The sequence below is a fragment of the Somniosus microcephalus genome, chromosome 8 (genome assembly GCF_052327205.1).
Source record: "Somniosus microcephalus isolate GS21.2 chromosome 8, FLI_Smic_1.0, whole genome shotgun sequence".
Taxonomy (NCBI): domain Eukaryota; kingdom Metazoa; phylum Chordata; class Chondrichthyes; order Squaliformes; family Somniosidae; genus Somniosus; species Somniosus microcephalus.
This window is the reverse complement of record NC_140994.1, coordinates 63,053,579-63,067,664: the sequence shown is the minus strand read 5'-3', so window position 1 is coordinate 63,067,664 and position 14,086 is coordinate 63,053,579. Positions and strand designations below refer to the sequence as shown.

General features: G+C 44.3%; 1 protein-coding gene across 1 annotated transcript in view; it reads right to left on the bottom strand.

Moving 5' to 3' along the window:
* plce1 (phospholipase C, epsilon 1) overlaps positions 1-14,086 on the bottom strand; it is an 819,762-nt gene that overhangs the window by 452,395 nt on the left and 353,281 nt on the right. Inside the window, exon 3 of the mRNA XM_085994810.1 lies at positions 7,938-8,223. Within this exon, the coding sequence (XP_085850936.1) occupies positions 7,938-8,223 (286 nt within the window). The remainder of the gene's footprint in view (positions 1-7,937; positions 8,224-14,086) is intronic.

The window sequence follows — 14,086 nt, the reverse complement described above, 5'->3', positions numbered from 1 at the left end:
GCAATACAGCGGGTCCTCAGTGCCAGTGCTGGCAAGCACTCAATGCTGTGATAGCCCTTGTGGTGGTTGCATCTCATGATTTCAAAGGGAATCTTATTTTGCTCAATTTGAAGAGAACTTTGAAAACAGGTTGCAAAACAACAGGGGCCAAGATTTACTGCTGTGTAGTCGACAGCACAATAAAATTTAGCCAGGAAATGAAAATGATCCTTATGAACCGTGCTGGCAAGATGGAGGGCATGGCCACTGCCTGTCAGCACACTTTTGTGATTGTTCACTGCTTCGGGTTTTTCTACTGCTAAAGGCACTGTGCATGCAGCCAAATAAGGTAAGGAAGAGGCTTGCTGTATGAGGCCTCAACCCATCTGTTCATAGGTTTTTAAAAAAAATGAAGAATTGGACATCGAACCCAATCCAAAAGAGATCAATAAGATTTTTCAGTCTTTTGAAAGAGGCATAAAGTTTATACGCCATTGACTTTAATGGACAGAAGAGCACAGGCTGGGAGTGATCTACTTTATGATATCTGCTCCCACGTGTGTCAAGAACTGGGATCTCTACCTCTAATTTCCAAGTTGCAGGAGAAAGGAACTGGGTGCAGATTTGACTGAACTGGCCTTAAGTGTAATAACAGGAGCTACCTGTACACTTATTGGCATCTTTCGGCCACCTCTCATTGCACAGTTTTATTCCTGAGGTAGAGTCGGTCTGGGAACAGACATTTAAGGGGTAATCCCGTGCTCCCAGGAGGGAGCTATTGTGTATGTACCTTTAAGGGAATAACTGGTCTCAGACTGCAGTACCGGCAGTGATCACCCATGTATAAAAGGCCCTAGCAGGCTTCTGTAGTTTCAGTTTCCAGGTTGTCTCCATTCAGTAAAGACTTGTTATAATCACCTCCTGCAGTCCGTGTCTCAATTATACACGGACATAATACTGGCGACGAGTAAGAAACAAACTTACCTGCAACTCGGCAGCACCTCAGACGACGTTATTGAAGGTCGAAGCCAGAAGAAAAAAAAAAAATCCAAAGAAACTCGAGAAACGGGCGTCGACTGTGGGCAACCGCCCTCCAAATCATCGAATTGAAAAGTGCAGGAGAGACTGTCGAGAGCCAGGCTTGGTCTCCAGTCTGTGGTTTCCCAGCTAATCGGGCTGGTGGCAGGTAGTGCACTGATCCTTCCTGGGCTGCGGCGGGCTAGAGCTCGATCGGGTGGCTCTGCAACGGGGCCGGGCAGCGAGTCGGGAAGCAAAGAGAGAGAGAGAGGGTGGAGCACACAGGGCGCGGCCGGTGCTTCGCAGCCGGGAAGCGTTCGGACCTAAGAAGAGGGAGGGAAGTGTCCCAGATGGTCCGCTCCACGACGGGAACAGTTCTTCAATTAACGGAGCAAATATTGAAGCGCGATAGAAAAATAAAAATACCGCGGAGAGCGGCGTTGGCAGCAGCGATCGGGGAGGCGTGAAGACCATAGGGCGTCACCATTACAGGATAGTAAAATAAATATAATCGCCAGCAACAGCGTTGGCAGCAGCGGCAGCGGCGGGAAAGCACGGGAGGCGCCATCTTAACTCGGCGGGGAAGAAGGAAAAGCGCGGGAGGCGCCATTTTGATCCATCGGGGACGAAGGCAAAGCGCGGGAGGCACCATCTTAGATTTTCAAGATGCCAAAGACTGGCGATATCACTGCCTTCGATAATGCAATAGAAGACTGGACCACGTATGTGGAAAGAGTCGAGGTATATTGCGAGGCAAACGAAATAGCCGATGAGAAAAAGGCATCGGTATTGCTAAATTTAATGGGTGCAAGAACGTACGGCCTATTGCGGGACCTGATTACTCCAGCCAAACCAAAGGCGAAGAGTTTTAACGAAATTGTTGCTATCCTACAGGGACACCTAAATCCTACACCGCTGCTGATAGCAGAAAGATTTAAATTCCACCGGAGAAATCAGCATAAAAATGAGAGCAATGCTGATTTCCTTACGGAACTATGCAAGCTATCAAAGCACTGCCAGTTCGGAGCAGGACTGGCAGATACCTTACGGGACAAATTTGTCTGTGGACTCCTGAGTGAAGGAACCCAGAAGAGGTTACTCTCAGAGAAAGAGCTGACGCTAGATAAGGCTTTCAGCGTGGCAGTATCGTACGAAGCAGCAGCAAGGGGAGCTGTGGAAATACAACAAAAGCCACAGGAATACGGCACCCATGAAATGACACGGGGATTTGCAAAATGTTATCGCTGCGGCAGAACAAACCATGACCAGAAGGACTGCTGGTCCAAGGACAAAATATGCAGGCAATGCGGAAAGATGGGACACATTGCATGAGTTTGCAGGTCTGGGAAGAAGACCAACGACAACAAAAAGGCTACTAAGGAACCGTACAGGAAAGTACAAAAGATGACGGACAGTAGTTCCGAAGACCAGATGAGCGATAGTGAATCCGGGAACAAAAGACTAAGCTGTCTCAAACTTCACAACGTAATCACAAAAGAGGATCACCGAACCATTTGGGTCACCCTCACGATAGCAGGGTCCCAAGTCAAAATGGAATTGGATACAGGATCAGCTCTAACCGTCATGAATCGACGAGACTACGAGCAGCTATTCTCACACATACCCTTGAGAGAGACATCCATTGTCTTGAGGACGTATACGGGGCAAAAAGTATACCCCAGAGGAAAAATAAGGGTGCCTGTCGAATACAACGGCAAGAAAATACGGAAATTGTATCTCTACATTCTGCAAGATGGTGGACCACCGTTATTGGGACGTGAATGGATCAGAAAGATAAGTTTAGACTGGCACTCCATTCAGGCACTGACGATGGCTGGTAAAAAGGATGACGACGTCACTCCTGGACGATTGTCAACAATCTTAGCTGACGCCAAAGAGGTATTTCAACAAGAACTGGGCACTCTTAAAGGCGTAACCGCCTCGATAAAAATAGAGGAGAATGCAATTCCCAAGTTTTTCAAAGCAAGACCGGTACCATATGCAATTCGCCCAGCCGTCGAGGCAGAGCTGGAGAATCTGGAGAAGGCAGGTGTGTTATCTAAGGTAGACTGGAGCGAGTGGGCAACACCCATCATTCCTGTCATGAAGAAAACGTTAAACAATAAGTCTGAGGAGCCAAGGAAGGTTCGCATCTGTGGGGACTTCAAGGTGATGGTGAACCCAGTCCTTCACACAGTACAATATCCTCTTCCAAGGATAGAAGATATCTTCGCCTCACTATCTGGAGGGAAGCGTTTTACAAAAATTGACCTAGCACAAGCATATTTGCAGATGGAGGTTGAAGATTCCTCTAGAAAGTATCTCACGATAAACACTCACAAAGGTGACATCGAGTACAAAGGAACTAAACAGCATGGGAATGCTGATGGATTGTCGCGCCTACCGTTGCCAACGGTGGAAGAAGAACTGGCAGTGGATCCAGTGGAGTTATTCCACTCGACTATAGTCGAATGTCTCCCTGTGACGAATGCAAACATAGAAAAGGAAACACGAAATGACCCGACACTCTCCTGGGTCTATGATTTAATGGTGAAGGGATGGCCAGCACATGGTGAACCACTGCTGCCAGCATTCTCGCCGAGAAGAGAACAGCTGTCAGTGTGCAGAGGAACCTTGATGTGTGGATCCAGAGTAGTAATTCCACCCAAATTGAAGGATAGAGTGCTCAATGAGCTTCATGAGGGTCATCTGGGAGGGGTAAAAATGAAGAACTTAGCCAGAGCGTTTGTGTGGTGGCCGGGAATCGATAGAGAAATCGAAGAGATGACCAAGAGCTGTACAGGATGCCAGAAGGTCCAAAACGCCCCACCACAAGCTCCTCTACATCCATGGGAGTGGCCCTCATCTCCATGGCAAAGGGTGCACATTGATTTTGCTGGTCCCTTTATGGACTCGATGTTTTTAATTGCGGTGGATGCACATTCAAAGTGTCCAGAGGTAATAAAAATGTCCTCAACCACCGCAGAAAAAACTATCACAGTCTTACAAACCATATTCGCCAGGAATGGGCTGCCTGAACAGATTTGCTCTGACAATGGACCACAGTTTGTGTCTGAAGAGTTCCGGAGGTTCTTAAAGAACAATGGTGTTAAGCATTACACATCCGCCCCATATCATCCAGCCACTAATGGATTGGCCGAGAGGTTTGTTCAAACATTCAAGAAGGCTATCAAGGCAATGTGTAATGAAGATATACCCCTACAACACAAGGTGGATAACTTCTTGTTTGCCTACCGGAATGCGACACATGCAGTTACCAACCAAACTCCAGCCATGATGTTCTTCAATCGAAGACTACGATGCCGCTTGTATTTGATTAAGCCAAACGTCAGAAGAGATGTGGAGAACAGGCAGTTTCAGAATATGAATGAAAGGCCGACCAGGAGTTTTAAGATAGGTTAACCAGTTTTGGCCCGGGACTACCGCACAGAGAAATGGTAGCCAGGAACGATCTGTACACGGAAAGGACCTCTAATGTATACCGTGGACGTTGGAGAGAGCATTGTAAGACGCCATGCTGACCAGATTCTAGAGTCACTGGAAAACGTCAACTCCACACCACGATCTGATACACCTGGCGATGAAACCGAAGTACCAATTGCATCTACCGCAGAATCGGTGATATTGGAAGCAGACGAACCAAACAACGACATTGATCCTGACTCAACCTTGCCAGAAGAACCTGATATCCCAAAGAGGCGTTAGCCAGACAGAATCAGGAAGCCTCCTCAAAGACTGAACTTATAATTGCTTAACTTCAACCAATGTATCTAGCAACCGTAATTGTAATTAGTTATTATTTAGTTGTTAAATGAATGTTATGTACTGTTTATCTAAAAGGGGAGGTATTGTTGTGTATGTACCTTTAAGGGAATAACTGGTCTCAGACTGCAGTACCGGCAGTGACCACCCCTGTATAAAAGACCCTAGCAGGCTTCTGTAGTTTCAGTTTCCAGGTTGTCTCCATTCAGTAAAGACTTGTTATAATCAACTCCTGCAGTCCGTGTCTCAATTATACACGGACATAATAGGAGCCACACTGGCAAGGAAGGTGAGCTTCAGGTTCAGGCTACAACCAGATTTTCTGACCCATGCTCCCCATGAGTGTGCTTCTCTACCTGGGAGCGTGGGACCAAAGAATTATCCTTTCAGCATTGAACATCACCTCCGGGGTTCTATAATGCTGCACCATGAATGGAGACAGTGGATTATGGGTGGATTTCCTCATTCACGACTCTGCCACAAAATGTTTGTTATACAAATGCTCTGGAGAGTTTAAAATGTGACCTTTATACAGAGATTGAAATTCTCCAAAACACTTTTTGTAAAGAGTGATGAATTCCTCCTGGCATTTAAAAACTCTTCATTCCACATCACATCCTGCCTTCAGAAGTCATATATCAAAATTCCCATTTGGACATTATACTGTGTTTACAGTTCAAATTACTCATGGTCCCATCCTTCGTGTGAATTTGAGCACTTTGGGACTTTTTTGTACTTTTAAGGCGCTATGTAAAGACAAGTTGTTGTTGAACAGTTACAGCATTTTCGGAGTGGGGGGACGTGGGGGAATTAACCATGAACACGTTTAATTTAGGATACAACATATAATACTTAATTACACATTTTGAAATATTTAAATTAAATGTATACCAAATTATTATAAATATCATTCCCACTCTCTTCTATGCAATTTTTTTTTTAAATCCTGGGCTAGAGCTTCCCGTGACAGCCTCTTTGGGACAGAACTGGAGCAGAAAGGAACTTCCACCCATCCCCCTTGATGCCTCCCCGTGACACCGTCCCTAATCCCGCAGTTAGTACTTTGGGTGGGTTCCCATGCTATTTTCGGCACATTAGTTGAGCCTGCCTCAGCCTGGCCGTATGGTATTGATACAGCATTTTGCCACAGCATAAGTGGGACAGTTATGACAGCAAAATTATTTTTGAAATGCTACTGTTTCAAATTTGCCGCTTTCCTGACTGCAGTCAGTCGCCCAGTACAGAACCCAACCTTTGAAGAGGCAACACTCCACCGCCCTCCCGTCCTGGCACACTAATAGGCCTTCATGCAGGCGCACATAGCATTGCAGGCAACTGGCGGAAGTTCCAGTGGTGACATCATTTTGCCAGTCTTGCCTCTTTCTGTGACAGCCGCGTGTCAGGAGCAGACTCAAGAATCGCCCACTTGCATTTTGGCAAGATAACAGGAAAAAAGTGTCCGAGACCCAGAGTAACCAGGTGCCGACCGAAATACTGTCCCCACCCACCCAGCTGCCAGAACACTGCCTGGGTCACGGAATTTCAGCCCTCCCTTCACTCGTTAAGCCAGACATCACGTGAGCGGGCAACTTACCCATCCGTATCTTACCATCTCATGGCATAACACCAACCCACACACATCCAACTGTGCTAGAATGCACGCTCTACGGTATCAGGGATGTGATTATTTTTAGGAAGTCCATGACGTTTTGTAGGATAAGTCTGACAACCACAATGGAAGACAAAATGAAGCAGATAGAATGAAGAAAGGAATAAAAACAGAAAATGCTGAAAATACTCAGCAGGTCAGGCAGCATCTGTGGAGAGAGAAACAGAGCTAACGTTTCAGGTCGATGACCCTTCGTATGATGAAGGGTCATCGACCTGAAACGTTAACTCTGTTTCTCTCTCCACGGATGCTGCCTGACCTGCTGAGTATTTCCAGCATTTTCTGTTTTTATTTCAGATTTCCAGCATCCGCAGTATTTTGCTTCTGTAAGAATGAAGAAAGGGTTGATTTAAAAGACATTGGGAGTGTTTATCCCATTCAGGTGGCTAAAATCATTTCGGTTTTACCTCGTCAAATGAAGCCTCATTAAGGGCAACGAAAGGCAAGCACCTTCCTTGCACTTCCAAGTATGGCTCGTGGATTTATTCAACAAGTTCACTGCCAACAGTTTTATTAAACCCCACTGAAGCTAAACCCCACTGGTAGTGCCTTGTTCTGTTGCACAGTGTGGCGCAGATAGGAAAAACTGCGCTTAAAGAATTATTAGCACCTGCTAATGAACTAATTGCTTTAGCTAGTATTTTATGCATGAAGCTGCAAAGGTCACATGCTGGGAAAAATGGAACAGTTCAGTCTAAACCACCCATTAGGGTTCGTAGCAGGTGTGCTGTCGCAGTGACGCCCCTTTTCAGATCTGATTTTTGCAAATAGTAATGTCAACCTCACCTATTCTCGGATAGCACACAGGCCTTAAATACCTCAATATTCCATTGATCAACTTAATATCTCACTACACATAGCGAACAAGCAACACTTAACCCCTTCACAGTACAAATTCTTTTGAAGCCTTTAACGTTTTGGTCTCAACATTTTCTGAAGATGAAAATGTCACCACTTGCAGCCGCTAATAGAAATTTCCTACACAAACCAGCAACTGAGCAGGATGGATTCCATCTGTCACTTCATTAATAGAATTAAAGGTTTCTCAGTTCTGTTTGGTGCAGCACTTTTAGCAGAATTCCTAATTAACACCAGAAACACTGTCAGCAACTTTGATAAATCTACAAGTCGAATGCTTTCTGCAGCAACCCGCTGGGAACAGGCAGGAACGTCCAGGCAGTAAATGAGAAATAAAAAACATGAGGGGGGTCACTTCACTCTCCAGAAAGAAGACGTTCAATATGTGAAGGGAGCATTCTAGCAGAAAGATATATGCCAGGATTTCCTCTTTTTAAATCTCAATGTGTGAGCAACAAGAGTTTACTTAAATTCCTGCAGAGTTAAAAGGCAAAAATTCTAAATTATTTTAGAATGCACAGCGAAATTGAATGAGGTAAAACGTAACAACATTGCCTGAGCTGAGTTAGTTGGAGCCAATGTGACAGACTCGTGTCTCCTCAGTGCTAACACTCTTTTCTGACACACTTACCTTTAAGCATCGCTCTTCCAGTGGGTGCCCCCGAAGGACTGGAAAGCGCACTCCTTGCCCCGGTGGCTGCGGTTGCTTCTAGCAGAGCGCCAGCCAGGTGGTCAGAAACAGCAGTCCTGTGCAGGGTGGCACGCAGCTCAAGCACAGCGTCATGGGCACATAGTTTAATGCAAGTCCCACCTCCACAGCTTCTGTAGACGACTGCCAAAGCCAAGATCTTTCTCGAAGGATGCAGAAGATAATCGAATGATTCTGTTGTCCCTGCTCCTCTCAGCGCATTATGAATCTGCAAAAGATTGCATCAACAGATCGTTGCAGAATGTTAATGGGAAAACTGATTGTTAAATAAAACCAAAGTCACTGAAAAATAGACACCATTACCTACAGTTTAAAAAAAAAATTGAAAGGTACAAAGAGTCTTGAATGAAAGTACTTGACTGAGATCCTGAAGTGACCAGCTTATAGATCCTCAAGAAAAGTGTAACCTATACTTTTCTGTTACATTCCTTGACAACATGATGTCAGAAATAACATACTATCCTTTCAACTATTTAACACTCTCTTTGCTGTGGTTCCCTCAGAGCTTCTCTAGCTCAGATTTGGAACCTTAGATACAAAATGCACAGACACTAGCACTGGAGCACAGGGGAGTCTCCACAGTAGAAATGCTTTGAAGCAGATCTCCACTAATCAGTTGCCACAAATGTTGAAGGGTTACTCTCCCTCTCCAGTGCAGAGTGACCCCGACTCTTGGGATTTTTCAATGAGATTCCTAACTAATTGGGTCAAGATTAAACAATCCAAACCCTTGTCTTTGTATTTCTCTGTGCAGCTCTGTGTGGTAAACATTTTTGTATCATATCCAAAGATTAAAAGCAAAAATCTTAGTAATTTGCTTATACAAAATATTTCTTTAAAAAAAAGTGCCAAATAATACATTCAGTCTAAGCAAAGTGATTTGTAACCATTTGAGTTAGAAGTCTGGCTAACAGATAAGGAAAGGGATTACTAAGATAGGGCACAGCTCTTGCTACAGCCTGTGACCTGAATGTATAAATTAGCCATCAGTGTAACAATGGGTGGAGGGTTCTGAAAGAATCTTTATTTCATTGTTAAAATTACCTATTTCATTATTATTTCTTTTTGGAAATCTGAAACTCCTGTGGAAAATAACATGGTCATGGCAGGTTTGACCCATTACTAAATCAAAGTGATGAACCGTTGTAGGCACATCCAAATTGTGCTGTAGGGAAATTGAGTACATGAGTGTTTGGTTTCCTTTCCACATGTTGTACAACAATTGCACCTTAAATTCCACATGATCACAATCAGAATGGACTAGTTTGAACAGCTATGAAATCACATCATCACATATGGTCCATATGTCGTGCATCCCAATGTCTTCTGTGTTACACGTCATTGGAATATTCCAATAGGAGTGACTAGGTGGTAAAGTGGGTTAGCACACTGTGTTAAGAGCAGAACAGGGTAGAATACTGTCCTATCACTTCTGGGAATGGTTTGAATTTAGCTCGGACTGACAGAATAGAAGTCTCCCCAGTTCCAGATTCCAAGTGGAATGAATTTAGGAACTCGCGACTCACAAACTACCCATACCCTCCAGGCCACCTCATAGCCCCTACAAGGAGCCTGTTGGGAGTAAAGGGGGCTCATTACAGGCTGGAATTAGGACAGAGAAAAATGTGATTCACGCTGCATCCAACCTCCACTACACCTAAAACTGACACTCATCCCAAAACTGGAAAGATGATCCATTTCCCAACATTCACAACTCACATCTTGATCTGTACAAAAATACACCTCTAAAATGAAACAAAACATTTTCTTCACATGAACTGGGCAGTCTGTCTTTAACCATCTCCAAAAAAAGCAGTAATTGCTCCAAGTATTAAAAACCTCAAACAATCTCACACAGGGAAGTGTTCGGTGCCACCTGTCTGATGTACTGTTGACAGCTGTTACCTCATAATTACTCTCCGTACATTCTCATTTAGCGCTGCACTCATGTTGAGGAAGAAAATGCCATTCACTCCCACAAAACCTGCCGTCATTTTAATCCCACACTGAGCTAACAGCATTCCATAACCAGACCAACAATGACTCACCCACCATTAAACCAAAGGCCAATTCTGAAAATCCTAGCAACATTTCCTTAATGTACAGAGCAATTAGATTGTATTAAATTAGCAAGCTGTCTTAACTGAGTTAAGTTCAATAAAATAATTAATAGAGATCATACCACCAACACACAGCCAATTACATATATACATTTAATTTCAATGTATAATTAACCAGAGATGGAGAACTGAGAAATGCAATAGACTTAGGACACTGCTCTTGCGTTTAGGATCAAATGCAGCCCAGAATGATGGGATGTAGCATCTTCTCTGTCTGTTTGCTGTAAGTCCCACGTGTTTGATTGTCTCAAACCAGTTCCCAATGATCAAAATCCTGAAGTAGAAACCTACTCCTACTTTAGCATTAACTGCCTTTACATTGACAATCTAATTCAGAGGTGTCACAGTTTGGCTATTGTGAAAATAGAAAATATCACAATACATCAGGGGTTCACAATATCACAATGCATCTGGGGTTCTCTTCTGAGTTTGAAGCTGTGGTACATTGTTGGGGCAAAATAGAGTGCCTGGCCAGGGACGCTAGGAAGCTGAAATGGTAAAGGTTCCCATTTCCCAATACCAGCAGGTTTGGCTTTGGAGTGGCCACATGCGTGGGCTGAGCAGGCTGCACATGACTCCTCTTGGTCACAGGAACATGGATTTGCTGCTCGGGTTCACCCAATACACATATAGAAATTGTGTGAACATCAGCAGAGAGGTGGGTAAAGATCCTTTATGTTGCATCTCTGCCCACTTTGTGCACCTTATGGTGGCAGGGAAATTGATGGCAAGAAACACCTGAAATAGGTGAGAACCTTGTTAAAATTATGAAGAGATTTGATGGGGGAGACGTAGAGAAGATGTTTCTACTTGTGGGGTAGTCCAAAACTTGGGGTCATAATATAAGGTAGTCACTAATAAATCCAATAAGGAATTCAGGAGAAACACCTTTACCCAGAGAGTGGTTTGAATGTGGAACTCGCTACCACATGAAGTAGTTGAGGCAACTAACATAGACACATTTAAGGGGAAGCTAGATAAGTACAGGAGGGAGAAAGGAGTAGAAGGGTGTGCTGATAGGGTTTGATGAAGAAAAGTGGGAGGAGGTTCATGCACAGCATAAGCACCAGCATAGACCAGTTGGGCCAAATGGTCTGTTTCTGTGCTGTAAATTCTATGTAATTTAAATTAGGTGGAGATTGTCCGGCACACAATTTCCCAACATTCATGTGTGGAAAACCTGCAATGATATTCACACCCATGTTTAATGATACTTAATCTTTTTAGGAGGATACAGAGTTCATTTAAAGGGCACAGTCATATTTTAAATGTTTTTAGATCATTTCACCCGGATTATCTGGAGTTTTTGTTCTGCTGCCAGTTAGGATTTGAGGAACCCTTGTGGTAACTGCTCTATAGCTATTTTTTCTCCACAGCTCCATTACTGTCACCAATGGGTTTCCCAATGAGAATCTCCCCATCTCAGCTTTCTGGAGAAAGATGTGGAAGATTAGTGGAGGTCAGGTTGTACCAGTGACGTTGTGTGCACATCCACCAGTACCCTCACATCCACCAGTACCCTCACATCCACCAGTACCCTCACATCCACCAGTACCCTCACATCCACCAGTACCCTCACATTCACATCTACAGAGGTTGACACACCTTGTTTTGACTGAGCAACAGTGCAAGCTGAGGCTCCAGTTTCAAAGACAACAGTTCTGTTGGCATGAATACTATATATGAAGGGCTGACTGAATGTACTGCTGGATGGTTCTTCAGAAGTATCCCAGTCACAGATTGCCATGCTTTCAGAGGTGCTAAATGAAGGAAAGAATGCCAAGATGATCAACAGTTGGCTTAGCCCCTGGCCTTCTCCTTCAACCTCCCTGGCTGCCACCTCAGGCTGGATCAGGAGGTGTGGATCATTGATTTACTGTTCAACCCCGTGTTCTGCTTCTATTCTCACACGCGCTCCATTAACAAAACTTGTTTTGTCCACCTCAGCAACATTGCCTGCCTCCACCCCTACCTCTCCCCAACTGCTACCAAAACCATTGTCCATACCTTCATCACCTCAAGGATCAATTTCTGTAATGGCCTTTTAGGTGGTCCTCCTGCCCCAACCCTGTACACGCTTCTACTCACGGTACTATTTTGAGGGGGTGCAGGAGCAGAGGGACCTGGGGATGCCCATTCACAAATCCTTGAAGGTGGCAGGAGAAGTTGAGAAAAGGGTTAAGAAAGTGTATGGGATACTTGGCTTTATAAATGAATGCGAAAACAAGGAAGTCATGCTAAACATTTACAAATCTCTGGCTTGGCCTCAACTGGAGTATTGTGTACAATTCTGGGCACCACACTTTAGGAAGGATGTCAAGGCCCTGGAGAGGGTACAGATGAGGTTTACCAGGGTGACACCAGGGATGAGGAAGTTCCGTTATGCGGAGAGATTGGAGAAGCTGGGATTGTTCTCCTTAGAGCAGAGACGGTTAAAGGGAGACCTAATAGAGGTATTCAAAATTATGAGAGGTTTTGATAGAGCAAGTAGGGAGAAACTATTTCCTTTGGCAAGTGGGCCAGTAACTATTATAGACTTAAAATAATTGGCAAAAGAACTAGAGGGAAAATGAAGAGAAATGTCTTCACATAGAGGGTTGTTAAGATCTGGAACACAATACCTGAAAGGGTGGTGGAATCAGATTCCGTAGGAACTTTCAAAAAGTATTTGGACATGTAGTTGATGAGTACTAATTTGCAGGGTTATGGGGAAAAATCTGGGGTGTGGGACTAAATTGGACAGTGTCGTGTATTGATTGTGAGTTTGACACCAGTCAATATGGTAATGTAATGTGCGAGTTTAACACCAGTAAATACGGTAATGTAATGTGCATTGCATTATGGGAATTACCCAGGAAAGCTGCAGTCAGCCATTTTACCAATAAAGTAAAGATCACAGTTAGAAGCCTGTCTGCCTGACTCTGATTTAATTCGACATATCTACATGCTTGATTGAACACATTAAAGCATAGATACAACATTGGCGATGAGGATAACGGACAGAATCTTTTTAAAAAGGTAGTTGCCCAAGTTTTAGTTAGCTAGGATGGAGAAGACCGGCATTCAAAATTTTGCATGTTTCGCCGAGCCAGCCACGTTGGGTCCAAGATGGACGAGGTGGTTAACGTCTTTTGAGCTTTATGCCGACGGCAAAGGACTCATTATTGATGATACCTCTACAGCTGCCACAAAGCAGAGGAGAAGAGCTCTACTTTTACACCTAGCAGGACCAGATATCCAGGATATCTTTTCGACTCTACTGAACACAGGAGAGCCAGCAGACTACATGGTGGCGGTTAGTGCTTTGAATCACTACTTCGTGCCCCAGGTCAACGCAGCATTTGCTAGACAGACTTTTCATAAGTTGTCCCAGAAGGCAGGTGAGACTGTGCAACAATTTGCTACTCGCTTGCGGCAGGCTGCTAAAGACTGTGCTTTTGGGGGGGGATGCGGATAATCAAATAAGAGACGCTATCCTGAGTAGGTGCACGTCAGCCTATGTGCGGAGGAAATTGTTAGAGGAAGGGTATGGTCTAACACTCGCCCGCACGTTACAATTGGCCTCACAATGTGAAAACGTCGAGGAGCAGATGTCAGCCATGTCATGTACAGAGAAGGCGGAGACAGATACTGTTCGTCGTGTTACACAGAAAAGAGGGTATTATGTGAAAAGCTCGACAGGGAAACGGCGATAGGAACGAAAGGAAATGTTACAGATGTGGACACACAGACCACATGGGCAGAGATCCGAAATGCCCAGCACGCGGACAGACGTGTCATAAGTGCAAGGGAAAGGATCATTTCTCCAAAGTATGCCGCACAAAGGGTACAAAGAAACACAATGTGAACAATGTAGAGGAACAAAATAACTGTGCATTTGCTGTTACTGGAAATAACGTGACAGAGAGACTTACCTTTTGTGTTGGGGGAGTAATCCTGAGAATGTTAATT